This window comes from Lemur catta, chromosome 1, assembly GCF_020740605.2.
Source record: "Lemur catta isolate mLemCat1 chromosome 1, mLemCat1.pri, whole genome shotgun sequence".
Classification (NCBI taxonomy): domain Eukaryota; kingdom Metazoa; phylum Chordata; class Mammalia; order Primates; family Lemuridae; genus Lemur; species Lemur catta.
In genome coordinates this window covers 78,837,194-78,849,418 of record NC_059128.1, presented here as the reverse complement: position 1 = coordinate 78,849,418, position 12,225 = coordinate 78,837,194, and the positions used below count along the sequence as shown (strand labels likewise).

At 53.5% G+C, this 12,225-nt stretch overlaps 1 protein-coding gene across 1 annotated transcript in view; it reads right to left on the bottom strand.

Moving 5' to 3' along the window:
* Positions 1-12,225, bottom strand: part of DUOX1 (dual oxidase 1) — a 29,906-nt gene that overhangs the window by 5,913 nt on the left and 11,768 nt on the right. Inside the window, exons 17-27 of the mRNA XM_045528286.1 lie at positions 11,784-11,969; positions 9,023-9,248; positions 8,649-8,742; positions 8,218-8,393; positions 6,279-6,348; positions 5,724-5,849; positions 4,935-5,113; positions 4,424-4,654; positions 3,764-3,863; positions 3,458-3,507; positions 1,876-2,003 (exon numbers count right to left, since the gene is read on the bottom strand). Of these exons, the coding sequence (XP_045384242.1) occupies positions 1,876-2,003; positions 3,458-3,507; positions 3,764-3,863; positions 4,424-4,654; positions 4,935-5,113; positions 5,724-5,849; positions 6,279-6,348; positions 8,218-8,393; positions 8,649-8,742; positions 9,023-9,248; positions 11,784-11,969 (1,566 nt within the window). The remainder of the gene's footprint in view (positions 1-1,875; positions 2,004-3,457; positions 3,508-3,763; positions 3,864-4,423; positions 4,655-4,934; positions 5,114-5,723; positions 5,850-6,278; positions 6,349-8,217; positions 8,394-8,648; positions 8,743-9,022; positions 9,249-11,783; positions 11,970-12,225) is intronic.

Here is a 12,225-nt window from a genome sequence, read left to right as displayed (position 1 = left end):
CCCCAGCTGAGTATTCCCACATTCTTGAAACTTTCCCTATGAGACTAACCTAAACCTCTAAACCTCTCTGAGCTCTTCTCTGAACTGGCTCTGCTTTCCCCAAGCTCCTCTTTCATTGTGGAGTACACGCCTACCCCCAAGGCTTTCTGAGCATCCAACCAGGCTGAGTACAATGTCAGGGTGACCTCACACTTCTCTGTTTATACACCCCATTTTGTGTTGGCTTTACTTTTAAACCACAAAGCTGCTGCAGGTTCCTGGTTGGCTGAGGGGCCAGGGTGGTGGGGGCAGCCAGCCAGCTCAGCCTCTGATGTGCTAGCCCTGCCCTCTGCAGCCTGGATCAGGGACCTGGACATCCTTCCCCAGGGTCTGCTCTACACTGGGGTCCTTGTAACTTCTCTTTCTGCCCAAAGTCAATAGCCACACCTGGGATAAGTGGGAAGGAAGACAATGCTTTTGCCCTGGTCTCTCCTTAGGGCAGATGCCTCTAAGCTGCCAGGCTAGGACTGCCCAGCAGAGAGGCCTGTGCCTCCCTGAGCCCCTGACTTTCCTGCTGGCAGGAAGGGTAGCTTGGAATCCCAGTGATGCCCACAACCCAGAGCTAAGTCAGAAAGGGTCTTGATCTCAGGGAACCAGACTGGCGAGTCTTCTGGGTGTCCCATCTAGTTCAAAGAAGCTGCTTTATCACACCAGGAAGAAGAACATCATCTCCACCCTGAACAGAAGCAGTAGCCCAGGATGCTAGGGCTCCACCCATGACTCGGAAGATGAGGAGGGAGGGGTAAATTAGCCACAGCTTCCAAAGAAGGGAGAGATTTCTTTAGAAACAAACATCATCAGTTCTAGAAAACAGCTTAAGCCAAAGCTGAGTAGTCATCTTTAGAAACATGAAATGTTGAGCCACAGGCAAGATGAAACAGACCTTCTTCTCAATAAGGACAGAACTGCACCTGAGAGGAGGCAGGTCAGACAACAGGAGCCAGCCTGACTAAGGCAAAGGTGTACTCTTTCTTTGTCTCAGGACAAAGGGGACGCCTGTGTGCAGTTCTGCCTGGAGCCTAGAAATCAAGAGGGCAGCCATATGGGCTGTGGGCTCCTTGAATGCTGGCAGCCAAGCCATCAACTGGTGGGGGCAGCTGGGCCTTGGGACATAGTTTAGCTTCCCAGCAAGGCCCTCAGAGTGCCCTTTGGGAAGCTGTGTTGGTGAGGAAGGAAGGCAAGCAGAGCCACAACACAGGGACAGTCAGAGTCAGCTCAGGATGAGAAACCCAGGGGAGGGTGAAGGGAACAGGAGCAAGGAGGGAATGGGAAGAAAGGGAGGTAGGAGCCAGTGTTAAGCAGAAGAGGGTAGGTAAAGTCTTAAAAAGCCATTCATCAGCAATCCAACTGAAGACATTTTAGACAAGCTCATTTACTGTATAGCTAGCACTTAGCTGGGTGGTGTGGCTAATGCCCCCCAAAACAAGATCAGAACAAAAGTGGTGGAACCCATTTAAGATAAGTTTCTCTAAAAAGGGTGATGCTCCCCTGGGTGCAGGCAGTCCACTCAGGAGCCAAAATCAGCCATCCAAAGTTGGCAAAGACTGGTTAGGCAGAAATGACGTGGGGGTGTCTGTGAGCATGCAGATCAGCCTGGCAGTGTTGCCACTACAAAACCCATGCCAGGAAGGCAGTCTCCTGAGGACGGCATGTTTGGGTTAGCCTACCTGGAGAGCCCCCTACCATAATCTCTATCTTCAAAGAGGGATGTCAAGAGGTGAAGAGGATATTTGAAATAACTAAGGGGATGGAGAACGAATGTCTCAACTGCCATTGCCTCCCTGGGAATGTCCTGCCCGTACCCTGCTGGCCTGGCTCACAGCCAGAAGCCCTCACCAGGACGTAGAGCAGGATGTAGAGGTGGTGGGTCAGCCAGAAGCCCCGGAAGCTGCAGCGGCGGAAGTGGTGGGAGGCGAAGACGTACATGATGGCCAGGACCAGGAGCAGCAGCACCCCCGTGAGGCCTGCAGAGTGAACATGGAAGGGGAGGGGCAGAGGAGCAGTGCCTGGTAGAGAGGCCTGTTGTGAGGCTTCCAGGGTCAGGGCCCACTCTCCATTGCACTGCCCAAAGTGGAGGCAAGAAAGTCCCAGCATCTTCCTCTGTTCCTCCCCCCTCACGTCGCTATCGCAGGTACCTTGATTTCAACAGACCCCACTCATCCTTTATAGCCCTTGTCACCATGGTTATTTTTTACCCCTGTCATCATTTGTTTTGTGTCTGTCACTTTCCTGACTCTCAGGTCCACAAGAACAGGGACAGGGCTAGGTTAGTTCACCACTGAATCCCAGTGCCTAGTGCAGGGACCTGGCATACCAGGGCCTTTATATAAATGTGTGCTGAATGAATGAATGAACAGGGCATCCACACTGTGTCCTTTGGGCCAGACACTGGGAATTGCAGGCCCTGCCCTCATGGAGTCAAGCCTGGGTCCCTGCACTGCTCCACTTGCTGCCACAGCACACAGCATGAGCATTGGCACTGGCAGTGAGCTGGCGGGACTACACTGTCCCTGCTATCACCAGACCCCCGGGGTACAACCCAGAGTTGGTGGGAGGCTCCTCTTCTCACAGGGGATCCCAGGCTGCGGATATATAGAAGGACAATACTGGAGCCAGGGCAGGGTGGGAGGACAGAGAATGGTCCCTCAGGTAATGGAGGAGGAGAGAGGGAGAAATTAGGAAGATTAGAGCCCAGCAGTATGAAAACACAAAGGTTAAGAAGGGATCTAACCAAAGCCAGTAAAGTCCTGAACGGAGAGGAGAGCATAAACACAGCCTTATCCACTAAATCCCAGTGTGCAGGAATTAGCAAGCACCCTCTGAAGTTCAAAGCAGATCGTTTTAGGATTAAAAAAAATAAAAAACCTATGTTGTGTTTCACAGAGAGGAGCTAGTATATAAATTGTGTTACCCCAAGGAGGGAACATACTGAAAATATAAATAGGTTCAAGAAAAGTTTGAATAGATTCACAGCTAATAGCTCTAAAATGGGTGATTATAGGGAGTTAGGAATATGCCCCTAAACAGCCCTTGTCAAGACGTGCTACAAGGAGCAGAGGCTTCTATCTGGCTTGACTAAGAACCTGGTCCCTCCCCCATGCAGCTGGGGCACAGTGTTCCTCAAAGCTACTGTCATGGTAGGGGTGTGTGTGTGTGTTGGGGTGAGGGTGGAATGGAGGGTTCCCATTCCACTAGACTAGTCCAGAGTAAGCCAGGAACCAGCTAAGCTCCTGAGAGGAGGATTGGAATGCAGAGTAGCCTAAATCTCCTACTGCCCAGGGGTGTCCAGGGCCAGTGGGCAGAGCCTGGCTCACTGTGAGAGCTAAGTGTGTGTCTGGGCTGCTGCAGGGCAGACAGAACCCAGAGCCTTGAGCTCAGAGTCAGGCCCAGAGATTCACAGAGCAGGGAGGGCTCTCACCTGGTATGGTCTGGAAGAACCACCAGTAATACTTCTGGGGGAACTCAGATCTGTGTGGAAGGGACAGCAAGGAAGGATCCTGAGAGGAGATCTCTGGGTCTTCCAGAGAGGACCCTCCAGGGGAGGTGCCCCAACCTAGCCACCAGTCTCCCCTTCTGCTGATTTGGGGTTGGGGGCCCAGGCTACACGCTGTCTGCACCATAGCCTGGAAGGTGACACTCTCCTCTGGGCCAAAAGAGTTTTTCTTTTCACCCACAAGGAATCCTCCCACGGCACACACATGCTCATGCTCACACTCACGCTCACCCGTCATCATGGAAGAGGGCCGGGAAGAGGCAGGAGAGGACGCTGAGTGGGCTGATGGAAAACAGGAACACATTCATCACATGGCTCGCACTGTGCAAGACTAAAGAAGAGCAGATGGGGTGGTGAGCTGGGGACAGCCCAGTGGGGTGCTCAACCCATGTGGCCCAAGGTGGAGGACCCTGGCCAGATAGGATTGGGGGCCTGAAGAAGGACCCTAGGGGGTTGGACTTCTGACCTCTAATCAACTTCCTGGTCTTTCCCCACACCCCATTTAAACATCATCCATAACACAAGCACATGAGTCTGAAATCACACCATTAGAAGTTCATTCCTTCGGTTTCTCTCACAGAGCCATATTTTAAAACATAAACACTGGGAAAGATAACACATTACGTGCACTCCGTCTGGGGTGCTAGTAACTTGTCACCTGTAGGCTGGTGAGGTGCCCTGGCCAGTGTGGGAAGAGGCACCTGCGGGGCCGCGAGGGGCTCCTAGGCTCGCTTCACACCACTGCCCTGGCCAGCTCCGTCCTTACAGGAAGGACATCCGGACTCACGTTAAAGCTAACGCAGGCCTCGGAGAGGACCGGCTCTCAGAGGAGGGGAAGGCAGCAGGGGGTGGGGGGACATGGAGAGAATGCCGGGCACACCCGGGCCCTGCCTGTGAGGACGATGGCAGTGGCGGCAATGAGGCGGTGGAAGTCCACGGCGGCGTCGAAGGGTATGTAGCGGTTGAGGAAGGTCTCCCGCAGGAAGGTGATGAGGTTGCGGCACATGGTGAGCAGGATGTAGGAGAACATGAAGGAGACGCTGGCCGCCGTGCCCCGCGACAGGATGATGCCCACGCGGGTGGTGTCCGTGATGCCCCTGTGGTGTGCCGCGAAGGTGTAGTCTGCGGAGGGAGCCCGGGCGGGCGAGGGGCGATCAGTGCAGGGCAGGAGCGCCGGTCACCGACCGCAGGCCCTGGCCGGCCGCCACTCACAACGGGCCGCCGCGGCACAGTCTTCCCTCAGGCAGGCTCCGCTCACCGGGTCGCCCGGGCCCCCGTAGGCCCCGCCCCCGGGGCTGTCACTCATCGCGGGCCCCGCCCCGCGGCTGTCCTTTGCTCCCAGTAGGCCCCACCACCGGGACTACCGCGTAACCCTGGGCTTGCGATAAGTGCTGTCACTCACAGTAGGCCCTCTCCAGGAACAAGCCCCCGGCGACGGCGTAGAACACGGCCACGCAGCCGATGTGGCGCCGGTAGTTCTCCACGAAACGCTTGAACTGCTGAACCGTCTGGTGGCGACGGCTGCGTTGAAACTTCTCGCGGCGCGCCTCAGTGAACAGCAGGGGCTGGAACGACGTCACCCTGGGAGACAGGAAGCCTTAGCCCTGGGCTTCCATCGGCCCCAAAGCTAGTGGGGCCCTCCTTCCCGGAGGGGAGCTGCGGAACAGCGAGGAAGGGCACTGCTTCCAAGGAAGGGGCACCAAATGACTCACACTAAAGCAGGTTCAGACCCCAGAGGCTATACTGCACTCCGTAAGGGGACTGTCAACGGAGGGACGACCTGCTGAGTCGTCATTTCATCCCAGGGAATGCATTCCATCTACCCCGGTGTCCATTCACACTCAGGTAGCCCCTCCCCTCCCAGTCTGTAGCTCTCAGCTCTCACTGGGCCCCCATATTCAGCCTTTACTGGAAACTCAAGGGACACCTCCTCCATGAAGGCTTCTGTGATCTCCCAGGCACAGGTGACAGTTCCTTGAGTTTGGAAGCCCACTGCTCTTACCACTATTATAACATTCATCAGGGGGACACTATAATTATCAGTGTGCCAGACTATCTCATCAGACTGTGATGTTCTTAGGCAGAAACTCTTCATCCTGCCTGCACCTCCAGTGCTTAGCATAGTTCCAAGCGATGGATGTGTGTCGCTGAAGGGTTGGATGAAAGGACTTAAGGGAAAGAGCAGGCGTACTTCTTGCCAAACCTCCGTCGAACCTCCTGGGGAGGGTCTGTATCCATGGGGCACTGCAGTCTCTGTGGTGTCCACTCAGTCTCAACGGTGTTGTGGGAACAGCGGGCACTCACTCTGGGAGAGGGACTAGGACAGCAATGGCAAGAAATAGCACCCTGGCCATCCCAGCCACTTGGTCCCCTGCTGCCCCTGGTCTGCCTCCAAACCCACTCTGCCAAGGAAGGATCAGAGCTCTCAGCAAGGGAATGGCAGGATTCCCACAGAGACCCAGTGAGAGAGTGAGCCAGATCCTGGGGTTGGGGTGGCCAGCCAAGGCCACTGAATATGCCTGTGCCCTTCACCAGGGCATCTGGCCCCAGTGAGTGAGTGCTGAAATCCAGCAGGCTCTCTGCTTGCCCTGGTGCAGGGCTTTGTCTGCCAAGAGTAAGGGGTGCCTTTTTCTAATTTGTATGAAGGCGCTGCATGGGTTAGTGGCAGCCCTGATCCCAGCCATTCCGGGGAGAGAAATGGCAACTCCCCATCCACTCCTTCCAATATTCCCAGACAGAGGATTACCAGATCTTCTCCTGGCTGATATAGGAGGCTCGCCGGCAGAGGTCCTTGATGACTTCAGGCACTTCTACCCCTGCAATGCAGAGCTGGGCTAGGGAGCAGCTCAGGGCTCAGATGCACAAGACCCCCACCTTCCCATGTTCAGACACTGTAGAGGGTCCCAGTCCAGTAGAGGCTCTGCCTCTGTGTGCCCTTATCCCCAGTGAAAGCTGGAGCCAGCCACAGCTGGGCAGGGAGAAGGCCTGAAACAAAGTTGGCCAGACAGGCTTCCCTAAGAATGCGTCTACCTTCAGTCCCACTCCTGGACTCGTATCAGGCTTAGAGTTCAGGAACTTGTATGTTTCTTGCCTGCTAAGCCAGTTCTGCCACAAAAACTCTGCTTAAGATCCTTCGACTTTAAACCTCCAAGAATTAAACGTAGAATCTAGGTGGTAAATATATGGGAGATCACACCAAAATTCTTTTTACTTTTCTGTGTTTGAAAATGTTCATCAGAAAATACTGTGGAGCGGGGGACCCTCCCAGGAGCCACCCTGTTGTTCCCGTCTGAGCTGAGCACGGAGGGCAGGGCAGGACTGAGCTGCACAGCCAGGTTCGCACAGGAGGCCTGGGAATCTCCAGGTTACTTCCAAGTGCCAAACCAAGCCTGAAGATGACCCTGGTCTATAGCCAAGGCCGAAAGTAAGTAAGCTGAACTGAATGAAATCAGAGTGTTTAAAACAAAGTATAGACTTCTGTACTCTCACATGGTTCAGCAAACAACAAATGTGGCAAAGTGGGAACAAACAGCAAATCTATGTGAAAGATGAAGGAATGTTTCTCTGTACTATTCTTGTTCCTTTTCTGCAGATTTAAAATCTTTTAAAATAAAATCTGGAGGAAACAATAAAGTACAACAACATTTCAAAGCAAAATAAAACAATTCTCCATGCTAACTCTTCACTTGATCCTTAATCCCCAAGCCTGGTCCTACCCTCCACCCCAGGTGCTGGATGTCCCTGGGACTGTGTGGCCTGGGTTCACTTCCAGGCACCTCCCTTGCCCCTGCCCTCAGGCCCAGGTGCCTGCTGCCCTGGCTGCCTGGAAAAGATGAAGAGTACTGGGTCTCCTCTCCACCAGCTCTCCTTACCCCCAGGGGAAGCTCCGACCAGAGGCTCACCTGCATCTCGTCTAACTTGCCCCTCTTGCCATTGAGGCTGCTCAGCCCACCCCTGCTTATAATCCTGGGAGAGGCTGGGTTTGGTCTCAACATGCCCCAGGAGGAATCCTAAGCTGAGAATATACCATACTAGCTGAGAGCAGGCCACAGACAGACTCCCTGCCTGCCCCCTGCCCCTTTTTCACTCTGATGCCAGCCCCCACCCACTGGAGTCAGCCATGGGCTGGGCAGGAACTAGGGGCAAGGACAACAGTACTGGGTCTTCAAGTACTCAGCAAACATTTACTGAGCACTCAGCCAGCAGATGCAGTGGCAATATAACACAAGAGCTATCACCCCACCCTCACAACGAGATGCCCCAGTTGAGGGAGATATGGCCTAGGAGACACTGTCTCCCCCCTGCCCTGGGCACCAGGCACAGGTGGTTTGGGCAGGGAGCCATGGGCAGCAGAGTTCCAGCCACCATCCCCTACCCCATCCTGACCCTACCTGCCCCACCAACAGGGCTGCATTATGACTTTCCTAGGCCCTCGGCATTTTCACCTTCTTGGGCCTCTTCCTTTATAAAAATAAAATATAATTTAAAAATTATATTTTATAATTATTGATATGAAAAATATAATTCAGGTTGGATGCATTCTTACATATTCATTATTATTATATTCCTTTTTTCCTCTGATTTTAAAAGAAATGAAAACATTTCTGTGGACACCTAAAAGTATGTGGGCATTGTGCCTACTGTGCCTAATGGATGAGTCAACCCTGCCTGCCAGGCTGCCCCACCTTTGACGCAGAGCTGTGTGAAGCGGAGCTCGCTGTCGTGGTCCCGCAGCATGAAGTGGAAGTCCTCCCACGTCAGCTCCTCCTTGTCCTGGAAGCCCGACTCCCGGAACAGGGACTCCACCACCTCAGCCAGCTGGGCCTTGGGCAGGCAGTTGTTAGAGATCTCGATGAAGGACCTGGGATTGGGGCAGGATTGCCATCAGGCCCTGACACAGGGCCCACTGACCATCCCACCAGGCCTTGAGCACCTACATGGAAGGGCCCCAGCTGGTGAAACCCCAAGCTCCCTGCTAATTATAACAGTCTCTTGGTATGTGGGTAAGGAGGAGGCCCCTACTTACTTATACCCTTCTGCTCGCTCCTTCACACCCCCCTCTTTCCCCTGGCAGTCCCTGGCCTGGCCCACTCTCCTGGCTGTCCCAGAGACCAACCTCAGCATCCTGATGAACTCGTCCTTGGAAATGAGACCGTTCCCATCGAAGTCATACATGCGGAACATAAGGCGAGACTTCTCCTCAGGAGAGCCTAGAAGGATGACTCCGTGAGGAGAGCCCCAGCCCGCCTGCCCGAGCCCTCAGGCTGGCCAGAAGGGGCCTCACACCCGTGTGATGACCCACTGCTGGACACAGCAAGAGGTCACTCTGCTTCCTGACCCCTGCCTGGGCACTCCCAGATGTCTGCCAAGGCTGGAGACCTGGTGGCCCCAGTGCTTCCCCACCTCTGGCAGGTTAGCCATACTCCAAGCCTCAGTCCCCAGCCCCTGTCCAGCCTCTCCTATCTGGATGATCATTCCCTCCTCCCTCACCTTTCATGAAGACCACTAGGATGTCCAGGAACTCCCGGAAGGACAGGTAGCCATTGCCATCCTTATCAGCCAGAGAAAACATGGACTCCACAAACATGTCCTGGGGCTTGAGGCCCAGGGACTCAGCAAACTCAGCTCTGCTCAGCTCGCACATCAGGGCCTCCTCTACCTTCCGGGATGAGTCCAGTGGCAGGGTCCCTGCGTCCACCTGGTTGATGTCCAGCACCTGCACTTGGGCACCAGCAGAAGGAGAAAGAGAAGGAGACAAGGCTTCCTTGACTTGAAAGCCAGTTGAGCTTTGTAGGAGCCATCTTTTGAGGTGTCTGCCCAAGAACCCCCTCCTCTAGGCAGCCCTGTGGTGGTCCCTGGGGCCATGTTTGCTCTACAGAGCCCTGGCCCTGAGCCTTAGCTGACTGGATAGGGAACACACTTGGAACTAAGAGGTCCTGGATTTACCTTGACCTGAGTTCACGAAAACTCAGAAGGTGTGGACCACCCTCTTCCTTCAAGTGCTCAGAGATACAGAGATGGAGTAAGGCAGAGGCACAGGGAAAACAGAGGTAGTCTAAGAGAGGAGTGGTCTTGTTTGCTGACAGCTTTCCCTTTCCCAGTCCCTTCCGGGTCAAGCTGAAGTCCTCCCTTAGGAATTCCTAAAATATCGCTGTATCCTCATTGTTAATTGACACTTTGTTAATGCTAGCTTAAGCAGGTTCCTCTTACTTACATCTAAAAGGTCTGTAACTAAGACAAAGCTTCAGATGGGTTGAGGAAAAGTTGAGTTTGGGAAAGGGGAGTTCTCTTTACTCTTATTTATGTATTTAATCTTTTTTTTTTTTTTTTTTGAGACAGAGTCTCACTCTGTCACCCTGGCTAGAGTGCCATGGCATCAGCCTAGCTCACAGTAACCTCAAACTCCTGGGCTTAAGTGATCCTTCTGCCTCAGCCTCCCAAGTAGCTGGGACTACAGGCATGCGCCACCGTCCCCGGCTAATTTTTTCTATATATTTTTAGTTGTCCAGCTAATTTCTTTCTATTTTTAGTAGAGACGGGGTCTCAACTCCTGAGCTCAAACGATCCTCCCGCCTCACCCTCCCAGTGTGCTAGGATTATAGGCATGAGCCACTTCGGCCTGCTGGGAGTTCTCTTTAGAGCCATCTCCAGCCAACCGAGGGGCTGCCCCAGCCTAAGAGAAGAGACCTCCAGGAATCAGGCAGGCCACAGGCCACAGTACTTGTCTTTCCTGCCTGTCAACTGGGGTGCCTAGTCCAAGCCTGGTGATGGTGTCATGAGGTAAACTTTGCAGCTTCAAACAAGATACTTTATCGGAAAGAGCCTGGGGCTGGAGGCAAGAGAACTGGGTTCATGTCCCAACTCTGCCACCTGGTTGCTGCATGACCTCAGGCAAGTCTCTTCAGTTGTCTGGGATTCATTTCCTCACCTGCCCTACTTACCTCACAGGGTTATTGTGAGATCAACAAGAGAGGCTGTATGGAAAATATTCTGGAGGCTGAATGCAACTGTGTAAATATGAAGGACTGACAGCCACCCGAGGGTATAGCAGCCCCCTCACCTCCCAGAACAGGGAGTTCCTTAATCTTGATGGATCCTGAACTGAGTGGAGGTGCCCAGTCCTGCCTGGGCCTGGGGCAAGGAGTCAACCCAGCTGAGAGTTCCTCTCTTCTTGTATATACTCAAGTTCAACTTGTAAGAGGATTAATTGACCTTAAAATGAAGTTCCTGGCACAGGGCAAATGTCAATGGACATAGTAGCTTCCCTCATGAATCCTCCCTCCAGCCAGCCAACTCTGTTTCTTCTCCTCAAATATTTTTTGCCCTTCCTGTTCCTTTCTTCTGAGCCAGAACTTTTCCAACTTTGAGTCCTTGCCAAATCTCACCTCCATCACAGCCTTACACCAGGGTGAAGGCTCACAATCTTTTCTGAGCTCCTAGACCACTTATATCCTGGGTCACTTTTGTAGCTCTCATTCCTCGCCAGTTATCTTCCTTTTTCTGTATGTCCCACTGTCTTTCCTGTGAGGGGACCATACTTTATCTTTCTTTCTTTCCTTTTTTTTTTTTAGAGATGGAGTCTTGCTCTGCTGCCCAGGCTGGAGTGCAGTGGTGTGATCATAGCTTGCTGCAGCCTTTAACTCCTGGGCTCAAGTGATCCTCCTGCCTGGGCCTCCTGAGTCACCGTGTATTTATCTTTTGTCTACCGTGTTTCTCCACTCTACGGCTCTGCTCTGAGGCCACCTTTATTTTCATGCCAAATGTGGACTCAAGTCTCTGCATTTTTCTTCCTATCTTGTTTCCCCACATCTGCCAATAGCTCTCAGAAGTCTGCAAGGTAGACATCAATGTCCCATGGAGGCCTCTGGCAGCTGCACTCCCCCAGGGAGAGGTGAACAATGACTCTCACAGCGGGCACTGCCCGTCTCGCCTTGGGTCTCTGCAGCCTTTCGAGGAGGTTGAGAAGAGTGAAGGCAGAAAGCCTGGGCAGCCCTGAGGAGAGCAAGTAGTGGCACACATAGACGAGCCCATTCCTGGGCATCGCCACCCTGAAGTCTCACAGCCAGGGCCAGGATTGGGATGGGGGCAGGGGCATCTCCTCATAGTAGAGTCTGGTGACTTGCCCCAAATTGTGATTGAGTTGATTATTAGTTGAGAACACTGGGCTTCTGCCGTCCCCTAGAGTCACCCCATGGCCTCACGCAAGTAAGAACACCACAGCACAAGGGCAGATCTGGTCTCCTGTACACACCTGGGAGAAAAGGTGCCTGAAAAAGGTCTCCAGGAGGTGGCTCCGCTGCTCCCGTGTCACTGCTGCCCTCATCACCTCCTGCTCACGCAGCTCCCACTCGTGGAAGCCCAGCTCACTCTCCTTCAGCGCACTCCGGAGGTTTTCCACCAGCGCCTGCCGCTCTGCCTCCAGGTTAAACAGCAGCACCTGCCAGGGCAGTGGGAGCAAGAGCAACCGTTTCCTAAGGCCTCCCAAGGCCAGGCGCTTTACATGGATTATGTCAGAGGGGCTGCTCAAGTGGCCTTGCAGAAGACATTGTATCTCCTTTTACAGAAGAGGAAAGGGGCTCATTGGGGTTGTGGCTTGCTTATCGGTGCAGAGTTAGAATTCAAAGGTGCATGTGCAAAGCCATTCTTCCCTTGATTCCATACTGGAGAAAGGAAGGGAAGGCAGGGAGGCCAAA